The sequence below is a fragment of the Perca flavescens genome, chromosome 17 (genome assembly GCF_004354835.1).
Source record: "Perca flavescens isolate YP-PL-M2 chromosome 17, PFLA_1.0, whole genome shotgun sequence".
In the NCBI taxonomy this organism is placed as follows: Eukaryota; Metazoa; Chordata; class Actinopteri; order Perciformes; family Percidae; genus Perca; species Perca flavescens.
The window spans coordinates 23,386,229-23,401,396 of record NC_041347.1 but is presented as its reverse complement, the minus strand read 5'-3'; the positions used below and the strand labels follow the sequence as shown (position 1 = coordinate 23,401,396).

The following is a 15,168-nucleotide window of genomic DNA, read 5'->3' as shown; positions in this document are numbered from 1 at the left end:
AAATGTTGTCTCCTTTTTTGCACCCTCTTCCTCTCACAGGGTGTGATGATAGCAACCTAAACTCCATCTTTTACGAGTACCTGACTCGCTCGCTGCAGCACTCCCTTTGTGGCGACCTTATGCTGGGCCGATGGGGCAACTACAGCGCCGGAGACTGTTTCATTCTGGCTTCTGACTACCTCAATGCCCTGGTCCACCTTATCGAGATTGGCAACGGGTTGGTCACTTTCCAGCTGAGGGGTCTGGAGTTCAGAGGTAGAGTTTGACCTCCTTCATACCTCCCTTCCATTCTCCATCTGTCTCTCTGAATGAATGACAAGTTAACTCGCTGTCTTACCTCCTTCTCTCTCCATCCCAGGTACATACTGCCAGCAGAGAGAGGTGGAGGCCATCACAGAGGGCGTGGAGGAAGACGATGCGTGCTGCTGCTGCGAGCCAGGTCACTTGCCCCACCTGCTGTCGTGCAATGCGGCCTTCAACCTACGCTGGCTGGCCTGGGAGGTGACAGCCACCAAGTACCTGCTGGAGGGTTATAGCATCAGTGAGAACAATGCCGCCACGATGCTACAAGTGTACGATCTCCGAAAACTACTCATCACCTACTACCTGAAGGTACGTTTCATCTGTTTATGTATGTGCATTTTACAGAAGTTGTTGTGCAATTATATGACTGAAGCATATTGATATTCATAATTTGTCCGTCATGGGTACTGTACATTGTACTTTTTTTTTCAATGTTTTGAATCTTGATACACAATTTTGTTGTCGAAATTAAAACGAAGTAGTTACTCACTCAGAGGAAACTTTTTAAAGTTTTGGAGCATGTCTTATTTTGTAATCCTGTTTGGTATTTTGTCTATTTCCACAAAACATTACTACTGAAAAATTCCAGCTGAAAATGAATGTATTAGTAAACGCCTCATGATTATGCCAGTATGTCCGTTGTGAAAATGATGACGTGGCTTCTAATCTTCGCGATTGCGCTATACAGTATTATTGGTATAGCATTCCACTGTTTCCATATTTGGGTTTTTTAAATGGCTGCAGCTGTTGGTGGCAGACTAGTATACACACGTAGTGGTAATATAGCCTAGATCAAGAAATCGGCTCATTTGAAGGTGGAAATATGTCTTTTGTCTGTTTTATGTAGATGCAAAGACACATTTTCACACCAAAACTAAACTGCAACAATTGATCACTCAGCCCAGAGAAACCTGGGATCATTATTACTTACAGATTTTTAACATCCGAGCATACTTCATGTGATCTGCTGAGATCCTGTTATCTTTTGTTACTATTTTATTAGACTGATTATACTGAGTCACTGGTATTGGTAAGGTACCTACAGTAGTACAGCTTTAATAAGGCATTTGAATTAATCCCGCTAAACGCTTTTAAATCAAAAATGAAAGATTTAGTTTGATTTAGATGTCAATGTTTTTAAATTTAACTGGTTACTCTTTTCATTTCTATTTTGAAAGGTGAGTTGCCTTTGCTTGTTTGTAAGTTTCTTGTGTTTTCTGTCTGTAACTATGTGTTTTATGTATGCTGCTGCCTGTCTTGGTCAGGTCTCCTTCTTAATCTCAATAAGACTCTTCTGGTTACATAAAGGTTAAACAGAAAATCAACTTCTGATTCACCCTCTCTTCATTGGCGGACTGAAAATTGAATATTCCACTTGTCTTAACGTGCCCTTGAAGATTTTCCTGCCAAAAGGTTAAACTGTTAAATTGATCGACCAGTATCCTATGCATTAATCATTACTACAAATTGCAGCTTGCCAATAGTAACTCCAGATGTGGTCAGCAGCTACAACAAACAAGTCACTTCTTTCTCTTGTGCTTTCCCTGTGTTTAGTATTTTGCTTTTGTCTTGTCCTTCCCTCTCAGAGTATTATCTACTACCTGGTCCACTCTCCCAAATTGTCCACCTGGCTCAAAGATGCCACTGTCCAGGAGGCGCTGCTGTCCTACACTAAGTGGCACCACATTGAACGCGACCCTCAGGTCTTTAGTGTGAAGATCGATGAAGACTACGTGCACTGCCTGCAGGGGGTGACGCGTGCCAGCTTCTGCAACGTCTACCTGGAGTGGATCCAGCACTGTGCTGGGAAGATGGAGACGGTACATCACTTAAAGATTATTCTGTCAAACTTCATTATGGGTTAGAACAGCCAGTGTAACAGCAGCTTTTTCTCACTTGAAAGATTTATAGTTTAGTCTTTAAAAAAATCTGAAAATAGTGAAAAATGCCCATCAAAATCTCCCAGAGCCCAAGTTAACATATTCAAATAGCTTCTTTTCTCTTACCAAGAATCCAAAACCTAAAAAACTCAGTTTACTCTCATAGAAAATCAGCAAATATCCACATTTAAGAAGATTTAAGAACCAGTGAATTTATGACATTATTTCGTAACAAATGGCGTAAATGATTAAACGATCATGAAGACATTTCTAATTCAGTAATGTGAAATGATTAAAAGGAAAGCAAAAGTTGCTTAACAGAGAAAATTAAACTCCAGTTAAAGTTACACAACTCTTGTCATCCTTTTCTCATGATTACAACAGCAACACAACATTTTGGCAGAATGGATATTTATTTTTTATCTTTGTCCTTTATGCCAGTCTCGTCATGTTTACCCCTTTTTGTGTTTTTGTCCAGCCTGTGGACAGTGATGAAGACTCACCTTTGGTGACTCTGTCTTACGCTCTCTCTGTCCTGGGGAGGAGATCCCTCGGAACGGCATCACACAACATGTCCAATAGGTAAACTTTGTTCAAGTCAAAGAGCAAAACACAAATAGATTAATACATTCCCTGTAACTACTCTCTGAATTGACTCGTGTGGGAAGATGATGGGGACGCTTACACTGGGGGTCCCATTGTGTCTCGACATGTATGTTTTATGCAGAAATTCCTTCAATGGAAAACAATTTTCTTTTTCAGGAGACAACCACAGGGACCCTGAGCATAATATGCAGTACAGTAAAATGTAGCATTAGGCATCAAGGATCAGAACTAGTTTGTATGTTGCTTGCATGTTTTTAGATAAATGCAAGAATTACACATAATTGTACAAGTTTACTGGTTGCAATTGTGCTGAAAAAAAAAAGAGTAATATATCAGTAGCAGTAGATATTTACTTGCAGTTTGACAGATACACCAGAGGGGGGCATTAGCAGCTAAACATTTAACCATACACATAATTAACAGATTTCTGTCACTGCACTCATGACTTGTTGTCTTTGTGTGGTTTATAGTCTAAAAATATTTCATAGTTTCATAATCCCCCCCTCTCCTTGTCCTCTCTCTCTTTCTCTCCATCTTTTTGTCTCTATTTTTCCCCACAAAATCTCTGCCTTCCACAACAAAGTCTGGAATCATTTCTGTACGGTTTCAACACCCTGTTTAAAGGCGACTTCCGCATCGCCACCAAAGACGAGTGGGTTTTTGCTGATCTCGACCTCCTGCAGAAGGTGGTGGCTCCTGCTGTCAGAATGAGCCTCAAACTGCATCAGGTAACGTGCACTGTGCTTTTAAATGGCTGCTGCTGTATCCCTGGGCTTGTCAACCTGTTTTTACTAATTCTTCTCAGACATTTGTGCATCATTTAAAGCTTCAATTTCTTTCTTTTTCTAACAATATCTTCACGATGGCGATTTCTCATCCGTGGAGTAGACATTTTCCCTAATATCTGATCGAAATTGTACAGTGCTTCATCATGCCTTTCCTGCCCTTTTAGGATCACTTCACCTGTCTGGAGGAGACGGAGGAGGCCTCTATCTTGTACGAAGCCATCACAAACTACCGCAGCAGCCTGGTCATCTGCCACGAGAGCGACCCCGCTTGGCGTAAGGCGGTGCTATCCAGCCGCGAAACGCTGCTCACACTGAGACACATGATCGATGACGGCACGGACGAGTATAAGATCATCATGCTGTACAAACGCCACCTCAGCTTCAAGGTCATCAAGGTAAGAGGGTGTCGGTGGTGTGAGAAGTGTTTCATTTTTCAAAGTCAGACAATGATACGCAAAGTGAATGGATAATGTGAGATGGTGAGAAATGTATAAAGCATGACAAACATCCTACCAACTAAGTAACTAACTAACATGGTTTTGAAATTCATCCAAGAGGTGTTGTACCAAACAACCATCACAATCACTTTTCTGTCTGTATGGCTGAGCACAAATATGAACACAAACATTAAATATGATCACAAGTGTGCTTTGTGTTGTGAAACTGCAACCCATTTCAGCTGAATGTATCAAGATAGTAGGTCTGAACAGTGGCTGAGTCGCAGGACAAGATCTGAATGAATGTGAAGCAGGGTGTGTCCTGTAAAGTGCAGTATTGCAAAGTTTTTATTAACCCATTGCACAAAATGACAGTGCTTAATCAATATGTTTGACCCTGCAGTGCTAAGTGCTAAAATTTCCACTTAACTCTCGGTACTTAAACTTTATACTGTTCAACATTAAAGGAGTAGTTCGACATTTTGGGAAATCAATAGCACTCACATATCTCTCACTAAATATGAAGCTACTTCCAGCAGACAGATAGCTTAGGTTAGCACAAAGATTGGAAACAGCTAACCTGGCTGTGTCCAAAAATCCACCTACGTCATCATATTTTAAAGGGGGGCGAGAAGCCGTGAGTAGTGTGGGATACCACCAGTGTGTAGACTGGTCCCCCGATGGTACCAGTCTAAACACTGGAATACACCATCGGGGAACCAGTCTAGACACTGGTGGTGATGGTAATGGCTGAATGGCTGAGATCTGGATGAATGAAACGAGAAGCGAGCTCTGGTGAGCTTAGACCTGGGCGCTGGAAATGATGAGCTGGCTGAACTTATGCTAAGCTTCAATTTCCAAACTGTCAAGCTATTCCTTTAAGTACATTTTTATCTGTGTGGGTTTAAATAGGGTTGTTGAGCAGTCTTTTTTTTTTTTTTTCTGCAGTTACTTTGTTAAGTGCACTCGTTTCCATCTAATCCTCTGCAACATTAAGTTTTAGCTGTTCCGTGATGGAAGAAACTAAAACATCCTCTCTTTTGGATGAAGCTGAAAAAGCAAATGACAAAATGGTTCTATTTGGTTCCAGGTTGTACCTCTTCAATTTTCGTACACGCTATCATAAGCTGTGCCAAAAAACTAGATAATGCCATTGCCATTGTTTCTTTTTGCCGATGGAGGATGATCTGATGTCTCTCTGCAGATCAATAAGGAGTGTGTGCGAGGTCTGTGGGCAGGCCAGCAACAGGAGTTGGTGTTTTTACGGAACCGAAACCCAGAACGCGGCAGCATCCAGAACTCGAAGCAGGCGCTGAGGAACATGGTGAACTCATCCTGCGACCAGCCGCTGGGCTACCCCATGTATGTGTCTTTCACAGCTATGCTTAGACCAGATGTGTCGAGCATGGAACTAACATCACAAGGTTTTAGGATTGAATTTAAAGTTTTTATTAATGATAATGTTGTTGCTCACTTCAGCTTTGCAGAATGCATTGAAATTTGCGTTTTTGAAATTTGAAAAATATGTATTATCTTTACAGTTTTGTCTATGTGCAGATGTCCCTTGTTGCTGATAGTATGACATTTATTGTATTATCTTTTAGGTATGTGTCACCACTAACTACATCGTACGCAGGAACACATCGTACGCTCCGCAGCATCGGAGGAGGCGCTTTAAGCTTCGACGCCATTCGATCCTGGCTCTGCTCTAAATGGTTACGGTCGGTTTAGAATAAATACATTTGTGCATATTTAAAAACATACATTATTTCCCCACATCAGTCAAGAGTGCAGTCTTTTCTTCCTCCCCCAAAACTCTCCCTGTGACTGTGCTTTTCAATTAACATTCTTCACATGCTGTATTTAGTACAGTCTGGTGGGTTAAAAAGATGATGCTGCCTGTAAATATAAGCTTCGGCATCTCTGAGGGTCCATGTTTACTCTGGATAAGAGGCTCAGTTGAATTCATTTGGCATGATTAAGAGTTCACACTTACAGTGAAAAACCTACATCTTACAGACTCAAAGGTCATATGTAATCACTTTCAGCTGAGGGTTATTGCTCAGAATGTCCTTCATTTAAGATGTATCAGAGTTGACGTAAGAGAGATGAGATTGACAGATGATTTTAATGTTGGAGTCGCTAAATAACTATTTCAGACACTGCTGCAAAGTAAGCTGCATTTGGTTGATTACCTGCAGCATTCTCCAGCATATAACGTAATGTACAGTTTGTCCATCACATCTGCAGTGGTTAGTTTGAATTTGTGACTGCTCTTCAGTTCAAAATCAAGTTCATAAGCAATTCTCGTAAAATTAGGAAAAGTCATGTAAGTATCAGGGATGAACAACATTAAGAATGTTTTTTATTTTTTTTGATAAACAACATTAAGATGATGTGCAAGAGGCAAAACGTTGTGATGACACATGAGATCAGGGCCGGTTCTAGCCCTTTGGTTGCCCTAGGCGAGATTGAGTTTTGTGCCCCCCCAGTCTCACATTGCCAGATCTCCACAGCGCTGTGTCAGCAATAGAGTAGCAATGTATGTTCATTTTAGTTTCTAGCTTCCATGGAAGTTAGATGGCACCAACATTTGGTCTAATCATAACTGGTCTGGCAACCCAAAGGCCATTGTTTTGTTTCCAGATTTGTGTGCATGGTGACTTATGATGGGGGTGTCTGGGGGTCCACCCCATGAACATTTTGAGCATTAAATACTTCATTTCCTGCATTCTGGTGAATTTTTATGCACTTTTTAAAAAGATTTTTTTTTACCTTTTTCTGAATCAATTTATGCTGGAAATATCTTTATCTAAAGGGAAACAGAGATTACAATCCAAATATAAAAACATAATATTTTGCAGTAAGGCTCTCAGGCATTCTGTATTGCTTTCATCTATTTATTCTCCTTTGGATCAATGTTTCTAATTAAATCTGAGTCAGCACACATGTAGCTTAGGGATCATTTACTCTTCCCACTTTTGCTTCTTTTGTTGAGGAAGTAACCACTTCAAATGTGCATATTAAAATGATTCACCTGAATGATACATGAATTCATTTTAATCAATTAATACACTCCTGGACTGTAATATTACAGATGTGTAATGCTGAGAGAGAACTTCTCTGTGGACTTACCGATAGTTTAGTGATTAGATTAGTGGAAGTCAGTGCTGGGTAGAGACTTCTTCGCCAACTTAATGCAGTTTTAAATACATGCACAGGGACAGTGTGAGTGGCTTGCAAAATTGGAGGGCAGCCAAAAGCTTTGATTTATGTTGCTCCTTCCTTTTATTGTATTGGCTCTGCTTTAACCTCTGCAGGTCAGCTAATTGTGTGTGTGTGTGTAGGGTTTTTCCTGCATAGCGAATTATTTGGCGCCCCCCAAAGAGGTTTCTTCCAGCAGTCAACTCCTCTTATCCACAGCCGCTATATTTTTTTTTTTTTACACATGCAGCTTTCGCTGATAAGCAAGCTGCTGCATTGTTTGGACTGGACCTGAACGCTCCGCTGTGAAGCTAGCACTAAGGGATCTCAGTTTTACCATCCTTTTTTTCCCCTTCACATAAATAAAGACATTTCCACCATAAATTGGTACATACAGTGTATCAGAATGCATGAAATTAAGTGTTTGTTGCTTGCTCAAAAAGACTCCCAGCTTAATGTGTCCACCCAAAGGCCCATTCTGAGCCAAGAAAAACCCTGGTGTGTGTGTCTGTCTTTGTGTCTCTCTCTTAAGCTTCTTAGAGGGTAAGTTTTCCTTCCAGATTAGATTAGTGTGTTAATCCTGTTTCATTGGCCTTGAGTTAAAAGTGTTTTCTTGATTTCAGTAAGTAGCCAGAGAGCCAGGGAGATGGTCTGTGCCTCGTCAGCTAGAACACATTTAACTAATTGAAATGGATGGCTGCCCTAGTGTGTGTCACATATGCTAGCACAGTTACGTAACATCTCTCTGAGCGAAGGTTTATGTGTGTGTGTGGTTAACCAGCTGGAATAGTCAAGCCTTGCTAAATTTTTGATGGCCCTTTGCCAGTTTGTGTCCCTTGCACTGATGTGGACATGAATAAATAAATTAGAGCTGTGTGCTTGTGTGTTCTGCAGGGTGCGTAAGGACAACCTGACTAGCTGCAACAGTGGTGTGAACATGGAGGATGTGGACTGTGGTGCGGGTGGTTCGTCCTCGCTGAGCAACAACCGCCCGTCCTCCGTCACGTCCAACAGCCTGAGCCTCTACCAGCACAGAGCCAGGACGACACACAGCCGCAGACACCACAACACAGGTACACACACACACACACACACACACACACACACACGTGTCTCACTATCCTTGTGGAAAATCTCTATTGATTACATTGATTGAGTCCCTTACTGGAACCATAACCAGAATTGAAATTAAAATTGTAAAATAAAATCCAAATAAAACATCAAAAACAAAGTTAACTTGTGCAGAGCAGCTTTTGGTTCCCACAATTCTAAGTGGGCTGCCAGTCTTGGATATAAACAAGGGTAAATACACACACAAACACACACACACACACCACAAAGCAGATACACAGGTACTATAATATATGCTGGGGTATCATAGTTTTGGGTGTATTTATTCATTTCTGAATAGTTTTCCATTTTTATTTACCTTAAAAATTAGACTACGTAATTTTAATTATTTATAATTATAATTAAAATATTGCTGTGTAACTGACTTTATGACTCTTCTCTAATTGTGCTACTGTTCAGTGAAAGGTACATATGCACACATCATTTTGTTTCACTTTAAAAAAAATTTCAAAGGATAAGTCAGGTGCTATTCTATATTTTTATTACTGTCAACAAATCCAATGACCAAAAACACCACAACACCAAAACAAGTTCCTTCCCGATGCAGCAGCATCATCGGTTTTAAAGAAATGCCATTAAACCAGAGCATGTTTTTCTCCCATCCCTCAATGGGAGGAAGGAAGGTCTGGCAAAGCGAAACTAGGTTGTACACAATAAAAACATTAGTTCAGTCAGGTTGTTTTTTTTTAACCTCAAAGTATGTTTCCAGATTATAAAAGTATGTAATTCTTTGTGTTTCTGCAGCCAGGAGAGAGTACCGCAGTCGGTCAGTGCAGCCTCAGAGTCAGCGTCCCCCCGTCAGCAGCCAATCAGGACCCATTCTGGAGTCAGGCTCCAACCACGGGCTTGTCCAGCGTCTGTCCAACAGTCAGCTGTCCTTTAACACTTCCATAGCTTCTATATTCTCCCAGGTAATCACACACACACACACACACACACACACACACACACACACACACACACACACACACTCACACAATGCTAATTATCCATCCTTGCTTTAGTGTGCCTTTACGAGGAGAATAAAGCAATAAGAGGATTTTCCTCTCTCCTTTCAGGTCCCCCGTCTCTCAGGAGCAGGTGGGATCAGCTCGCAGCTCCAGGCAGCACAGCATCAGCAGCGCTCCAGCCAGGTACAAGTTTATTACACTTCTATACATCCATGTATCCATCCAACACATGGTTGACAGATGAATATCTCCTGACTGACACATTTTGGTCATACTGCACTTCTTGGATGCACACACACACAAAAAGCATGTAAGAAAAGAAAAGAAAAGATTAATATCAAATATAAAAAAGACTTCAGGCACCACATACAAATTGTAATATTCACATGGAATGAAAAAACTGTATGCAACATATTCAAATTAAAGAAGATTTATGAAAAACTAGCCTTGTAACCGTGCACTTTTGACTTAAACCCATGAAACCTCTTAAACTTAAGTATCTAGAACACATACAGTTCCTTCCTTTTACTTTAAATAACTATAAATGGAGTGCCTGTCTAAGACATGTAGTCACTATATTTATAAGCATAATAATAAAGGGAATGAAAAGCCTCTGGATCAAGAGGAGGAGTCAGAAAGTTGCTTCAACTTGTACTAGATACATACAGTATGTAGTCCTTTATAGGAACTAAAGTTGCCAATGTTGCAATGACAAGATTTTCATGCCACAGCAGCAATTCTGCATGATAAAGTAGTGTCATGTTTAGCAGTACAACTCCTGAATTACACTGCACAAGATTAAGTAAGTTGATGTTATTCCCACTACTTACTTTAAAAACTCATCCAAGAAACTATTTTGCAGCTGATGGCCAAAGTGTCTGATTATATTGTATTATTGACTACAAGTTATTCTTAAACACAGCCTGCTATCTCTGATAATTGTTTGTGCATGAGCATGTTTGTGTTTTGTACTACCATGATACCACCTTAGGGTTTACTGTACACTACTATATCTATATGCCTTTCCCCAGGTTTCCTCGTCTTCGTCCACTCTCAGCTTGCTGTTTGGGAAGCGTAGTTTCTCCAGTGGCCTGGTTATCTCTGGGCTGTCTGCTGCTGAAGGGGGCAACACCACCGATACACAGTCCTCGTCCAGCGTCAACATCGCCATGGGGCCCTCGCACAGGTCCAGCAGCAGAGCAACACAGGTAACTTAACAAATCAACAGGTAGACATGCCAAGTCCCTGCCTCTTTATACACAGGCTGCACCCTCCTCATACAGAATGTGGTCCTCTCATTACAACACAGCCTTTGCTCAGGCCAGCAGGAGGATATACAGTACTTCAGAATGTAGAGACATGAGAGTGGTATTGATCGTCCCATCTAACCTTCCGCAAGAAAGCAAATAAGCGTATATCCCAAAATGTGGAACTTTGCCTTTAATAAGTATTCAATTCAATTCAATTCAATTTTATTTATAGTATCAAATCATAACATAGGTTATCTCGAGACACTTTACAGATAGAGTAGGTCTAGACCACACTCTATAATTTACAAAGCCCCAACAATTCCAACAATTACAGTAATTCCCTCAAGAGCAAGCAGTGCGACAGTGGCGAGGAAAAACTCCCTCTTGAGAAGAAACCTCGGACAGACCCAGGCTCTTGGTAGGTGGTGTCTGTCTGTCTGATATTCAAGTATCATGGACAGATTATCATGACATTGAATATAAGCACATTCATGCTTCCCAGTGAAATAACTCTGGGGAGCATGGAGCCAAAATGTCAGTGTTGCACACAACATTACTGTAGCTCATAACCCTCTGGACAAATTAACATTTCTAGCCTTACCACTGGTAAAAATGTATTTATTTATTTGATTTGCACACATAAGACTGCATAAAATCCAGATAATGAAAAAATAGGGAATGTGTCAGGAGAGGCCAAGAAGCCACATGCTTATTTATACAACAGACCTCCCCTAATTAAGGAGAAAAAAAACTAACATCAACAAAAAAGAATGTGATGAAAAAACAAACAAAATTACAACAAAAAGCACACAAAATGAGCAGAAAACTAACCAATCCGTAGACGACAATCCAATTAAAATAAAGAAACACATGAAACAATATATGGGGAAAAAAAAGAGAAATGATTAGACATCATGAATTAAATTTGATGACAATTTCCTTTTAAAATGTCCTAAAGATAAGGAGCTTTGCTAACGTTTACTTTGGCGTTCCATATCTGTACACCACAATAAATAAATGCTTCATGAACATCAAAAAAATACTGTCGTCAGGTACTTGTTCCCGCCAACACTTATTTAAGAGGTGTAACCAATGTTGCAGCCTCTAGGGGCCACTGGTGAAGCATTTATACATAAAATTCATGTCAACACGTCACCTGATTCATGGCATGGTCTGAAAATTTGAACAGTCTGAAAATTTGAACGGTAAAATTCAGAGAGGGTAAGCTGTGGGAAAATAAAACTCGTAATCACTGCTCTTTTAGTTTGACTTGGGATGCAAAATTGTGTAAGTACAGTACAGGCTATAAACAAAGAATATTTCTCTAATGGGCCTGTTCCTTGCCTCCTCTCTTTCTCAGTGGACATCAGAGCCGTATGAAAGTATAGATGCGACTTACTCCAACGCAGCAGCCATCACGGTAAAAGACAGTGTGCAGTCAGGTGACCGAAGCTGCAGCCAGGGATTAGACGAAACCCAGGAGGACTCAGCATCTGTCTCAGAAGCTCCGGAGGTGACGGATCAAAAGACTGTCTGAGAGAGAGCACACACACACACACACACACACACACACACACACACACACACAAACACATATGAGAGTGCCCATACTCGTGCCCATATACAGAGAGGACTGTATGAAAAGTTACACATATACACAAACATACAGACGATTGTATGAGAGAGCACCCATGCACACAAACCTGCCTCCTCTCCTGTCCTCAGCATGTGGTCTCATCTTGTTGTCTGAATGTAAACAAGTCTGAAAACATGATCTTGGATCCGGTTGATGAAATAAAGACGTTTTTAAATGAGGCTGCCTTTTCTTTCTACCTCTAGTCATGTCACCCATATTTTTCAATGTGTTATTATGGGAGATAACACTCATGTTAGGACAATGCCTTATTGTTACTTTGATTTCCCAAGGCACCATAGAAGTGTTACCTGCATTGTTTTACCCACTCTGCAAAAATGCCAAACACCACCATTTTACTTCAAATCATCCTGTATCATTTCAAAAGATACAAAGCAAAAACCCTCCAAGGTACTTTCTGTCTAACAGAAAAGACTATGTGTTCTAGGAACTTTCCAGGATGATGCATATATATTGTTTGAGGCCAACATGTAATCCCTGAGACCATTTAGCCTGTAGTCAGCAATCTGAGCTCCACACTTCTCCCCAAGGCAAAGGAAATACTGTTGTGGACTACTTGACAGTATGACTTACGATGAGTAGTTTTACACTGTGGTAGACTGAAACTGAAAAACAAATAGATATTGTAGAGTGATGTGACGACCAAATCAACTCCTACATGTCTGTAGAATTAGGCCCGGTGTTTAAGTTAACATTTACAATTAAAAATGTACACATGGTAGATATTCCAGTATTTTTAATTTGTCTAAATTTGACTACTTTAAGGCCAAAAAAATAAGAAATAAATAAAGGTTCCTCCCCAAACATTTATAACATGGAGAAAGCTTTGAAACACTATCTGGACCTTCATGCCGGGAAATTAAATTTTGCAGAAAGCAAGTAACTGAATAAATAAAATATGAAAATCCAAATACTTGAAAAAAACAATCCATTGAATAATTTTCCAATCAAGGGTTCATCCTCTGGGGACCATGGATGTCCTTACAAAATTACCTGCCAATCATCAGATAGTCGTGGAGATATTTCAGTCTGGGGATAAGTGGTGGACCGATTGAACAACAGACCAGTATTGCCATCAATAGAGCTACACCTCTACCTTTTCATAGCATAAAACTATTATTGGCTGATGAAAGTGCTAAGGAAGATAGCTTTCTATTTGTAGAGTTGCAAGCGTCTTAAAATTGAATAATGCACCCTCACAGTACAGTGTTTACCTAAACTGCGTACAGAATCTAGTATTTGCTGGTTATCTCCCACACCTCCAGTCAAAGAAAGACACAGACACATTTGGAAAAAATCTATTTAGTATTTATTGTAAGTTTGTTACATTTAAATTCATTTTTCTAGCAGCACTATTTAAATACAGATATTGAAGGGCAGTTACCATAGATTGGAGTTTTCTCTTAATGCAAGATGTCATTGTGTAAACACAGATAGAGACTGAATCAGATCAAAATGTACCACAACTGAACACGCTGTTAACGTGACGGTGACTAATGTGTAAAGTTAAAGGCTGATGAACAACATTTTGTGTGTCTTTTGAGATAAAAGAAAAAACAATGACTGAAATAAACCTGCTGTTAAAATAAATTAAGATAACAAAACAAATAAAAAAATAGTGAATGGTGTGACAGTTACAATTTCAGTTGGATCTGTAATCCACAATAGTCATGCTTCAAAATGTTCAGTGCCTGTTTACAAAGTTTTCAGGTCTGTTGGTTACATGTCATTGATTATATGTGGATGGTTCAGAGGGATGACACAAAAATCCACAACATCAACGTGAAAAGACAAATAACAAAATGTGTTTTGTGAGGAACATTTTGAGTCCAACATGTGATTTTATATTCGAACAATTCCTTTGACCCCTTTACATTGAAACAAAAGGTAGATTATAATTTTGGCACATTTTATCCAGCAAAGCCGCATTGTTGTACTTCCTGTCACAGTTACATTGACCAGTGTGTCAGGCAAATTCAACCTTGTTTTTCCTTAATTTTTTTATTGTACATAGCTCAATTTATTATTATTATTTTATATTATAATAGTTTGACATTTGGGAAATACAATTATTCACTTTACTTGCAGAGTTAGATTAGAAGACATGAACAGCAGCCGGTTAGCTTAGCAACATATTTTCTTGGGCCTTTATGGAAGCATCTGACACAAAATCCCCCATAAAAAATGAATTGTTGTTTTTACACTTTGTTTTTGTACGCATTAAACAAAGGAGGTACAATTAGTGATCTGTATCGGTGGACAGAGCCAGGATAGCAGTTTCATCCATTTAGCTAACTAGTCCTAGCTAAGCTAAACTAAGCTAACCGTCTGCTGGCTGTAGTTTCATAGTTAGCGCACATATGAGAGTGGTATTGATCTTCTCATCTAACTCTCGGCAAGAAACTTGTATTTTACAATTCTACAATTGTACACAGCTACTGTAAAATTTGTTAACCAAGTTAAGTCTTAAGGAAGAAAAAAATCCACATTTTCTAAACTAATTTTGGGTGTAAATATTTCTTTAATCTTGATTCTACTGTCCTTGGTGACAATTACACTCACATCTGTAGTATACTATCATGCAGAGAATTGGCAACACCAACATGAAATGTTTCTCACAATGTACAAATTCCTTAATGCTCAGTTAAATTTGTACCAAATGTCTTAAAGTACAGATTCACATCCTTAGAAGACAAGGCTAGATGAGACGAGCCCCTTCTGTGATATTCTACAACAGAGGATAGATGTTTTATCAAGTTTGGACAAATAAGATAGGAACATCTTTTTTACGTAATGATACAGTTAAGGGATTCCTGCATCTCAGAGTGCTTTAGACAGTGACTGCTGATCAAGGATCAATGATCAGTTTCCTTTGAAAAAAACTTTTTTTTTAAAAGTCATGATGAAAAGCAATCAGATCCTTGATCACAACCCAGTTAGGGACACAGTGCACAGTGAGATGTTT

At 39.6% G+C, this 15,168-nt stretch overlaps 1 protein-coding gene across 3 annotated transcripts in view; it reads left to right on the top strand.

Moving 5' to 3' along the window:
* pcnx2 (pecanex 2) overlaps nucleotides 1-12,329 on the top strand; it is a 34,801-nt gene extending 22,472 nt beyond the window's left edge. For 2 of the 3 annotated variants that reach the window (XM_028602791.1, XM_028602789.1), the window contains exons 28-40: nucleotides 40-255; nucleotides 359-612; nucleotides 1,890-2,123; nucleotides 2,662-2,765; nucleotides 3,373-3,517; nucleotides 3,742-3,972; nucleotides 5,219-5,376; nucleotides 5,619-5,735; nucleotides 8,113-8,291; nucleotides 9,094-9,260; nucleotides 9,408-9,482; nucleotides 10,331-10,507; nucleotides 11,910-12,329. In XM_028602791.1, coding sequence (XP_028458592.1) covers nucleotides 40-255; nucleotides 359-612; nucleotides 1,890-2,123; nucleotides 2,662-2,765; nucleotides 3,373-3,517; nucleotides 3,742-3,972; nucleotides 5,219-5,376; nucleotides 5,619-5,735; nucleotides 8,113-8,291; nucleotides 9,094-9,260; nucleotides 9,408-9,482; nucleotides 10,331-10,507; nucleotides 11,910-12,086 — 2,234 coding nt within the window. In that variant the 3' untranslated portion in view covers nucleotides 12,087-12,329. The remainder of the gene's footprint in view (nucleotides 1-39; nucleotides 256-358; nucleotides 613-1,889; nucleotides 2,124-2,661; nucleotides 2,766-3,372; nucleotides 3,518-3,741; nucleotides 3,973-5,218; nucleotides 5,377-5,618; nucleotides 5,736-8,112; nucleotides 8,292-9,093; nucleotides 9,261-9,407; nucleotides 9,483-10,330; nucleotides 10,508-11,909) is intronic. The other variant, XM_028602790.1, reaches the window with a different exon arrangement.
* The last annotated feature ends 2,839 nt before the right edge of the window (nucleotides 12,330-15,168 follow it).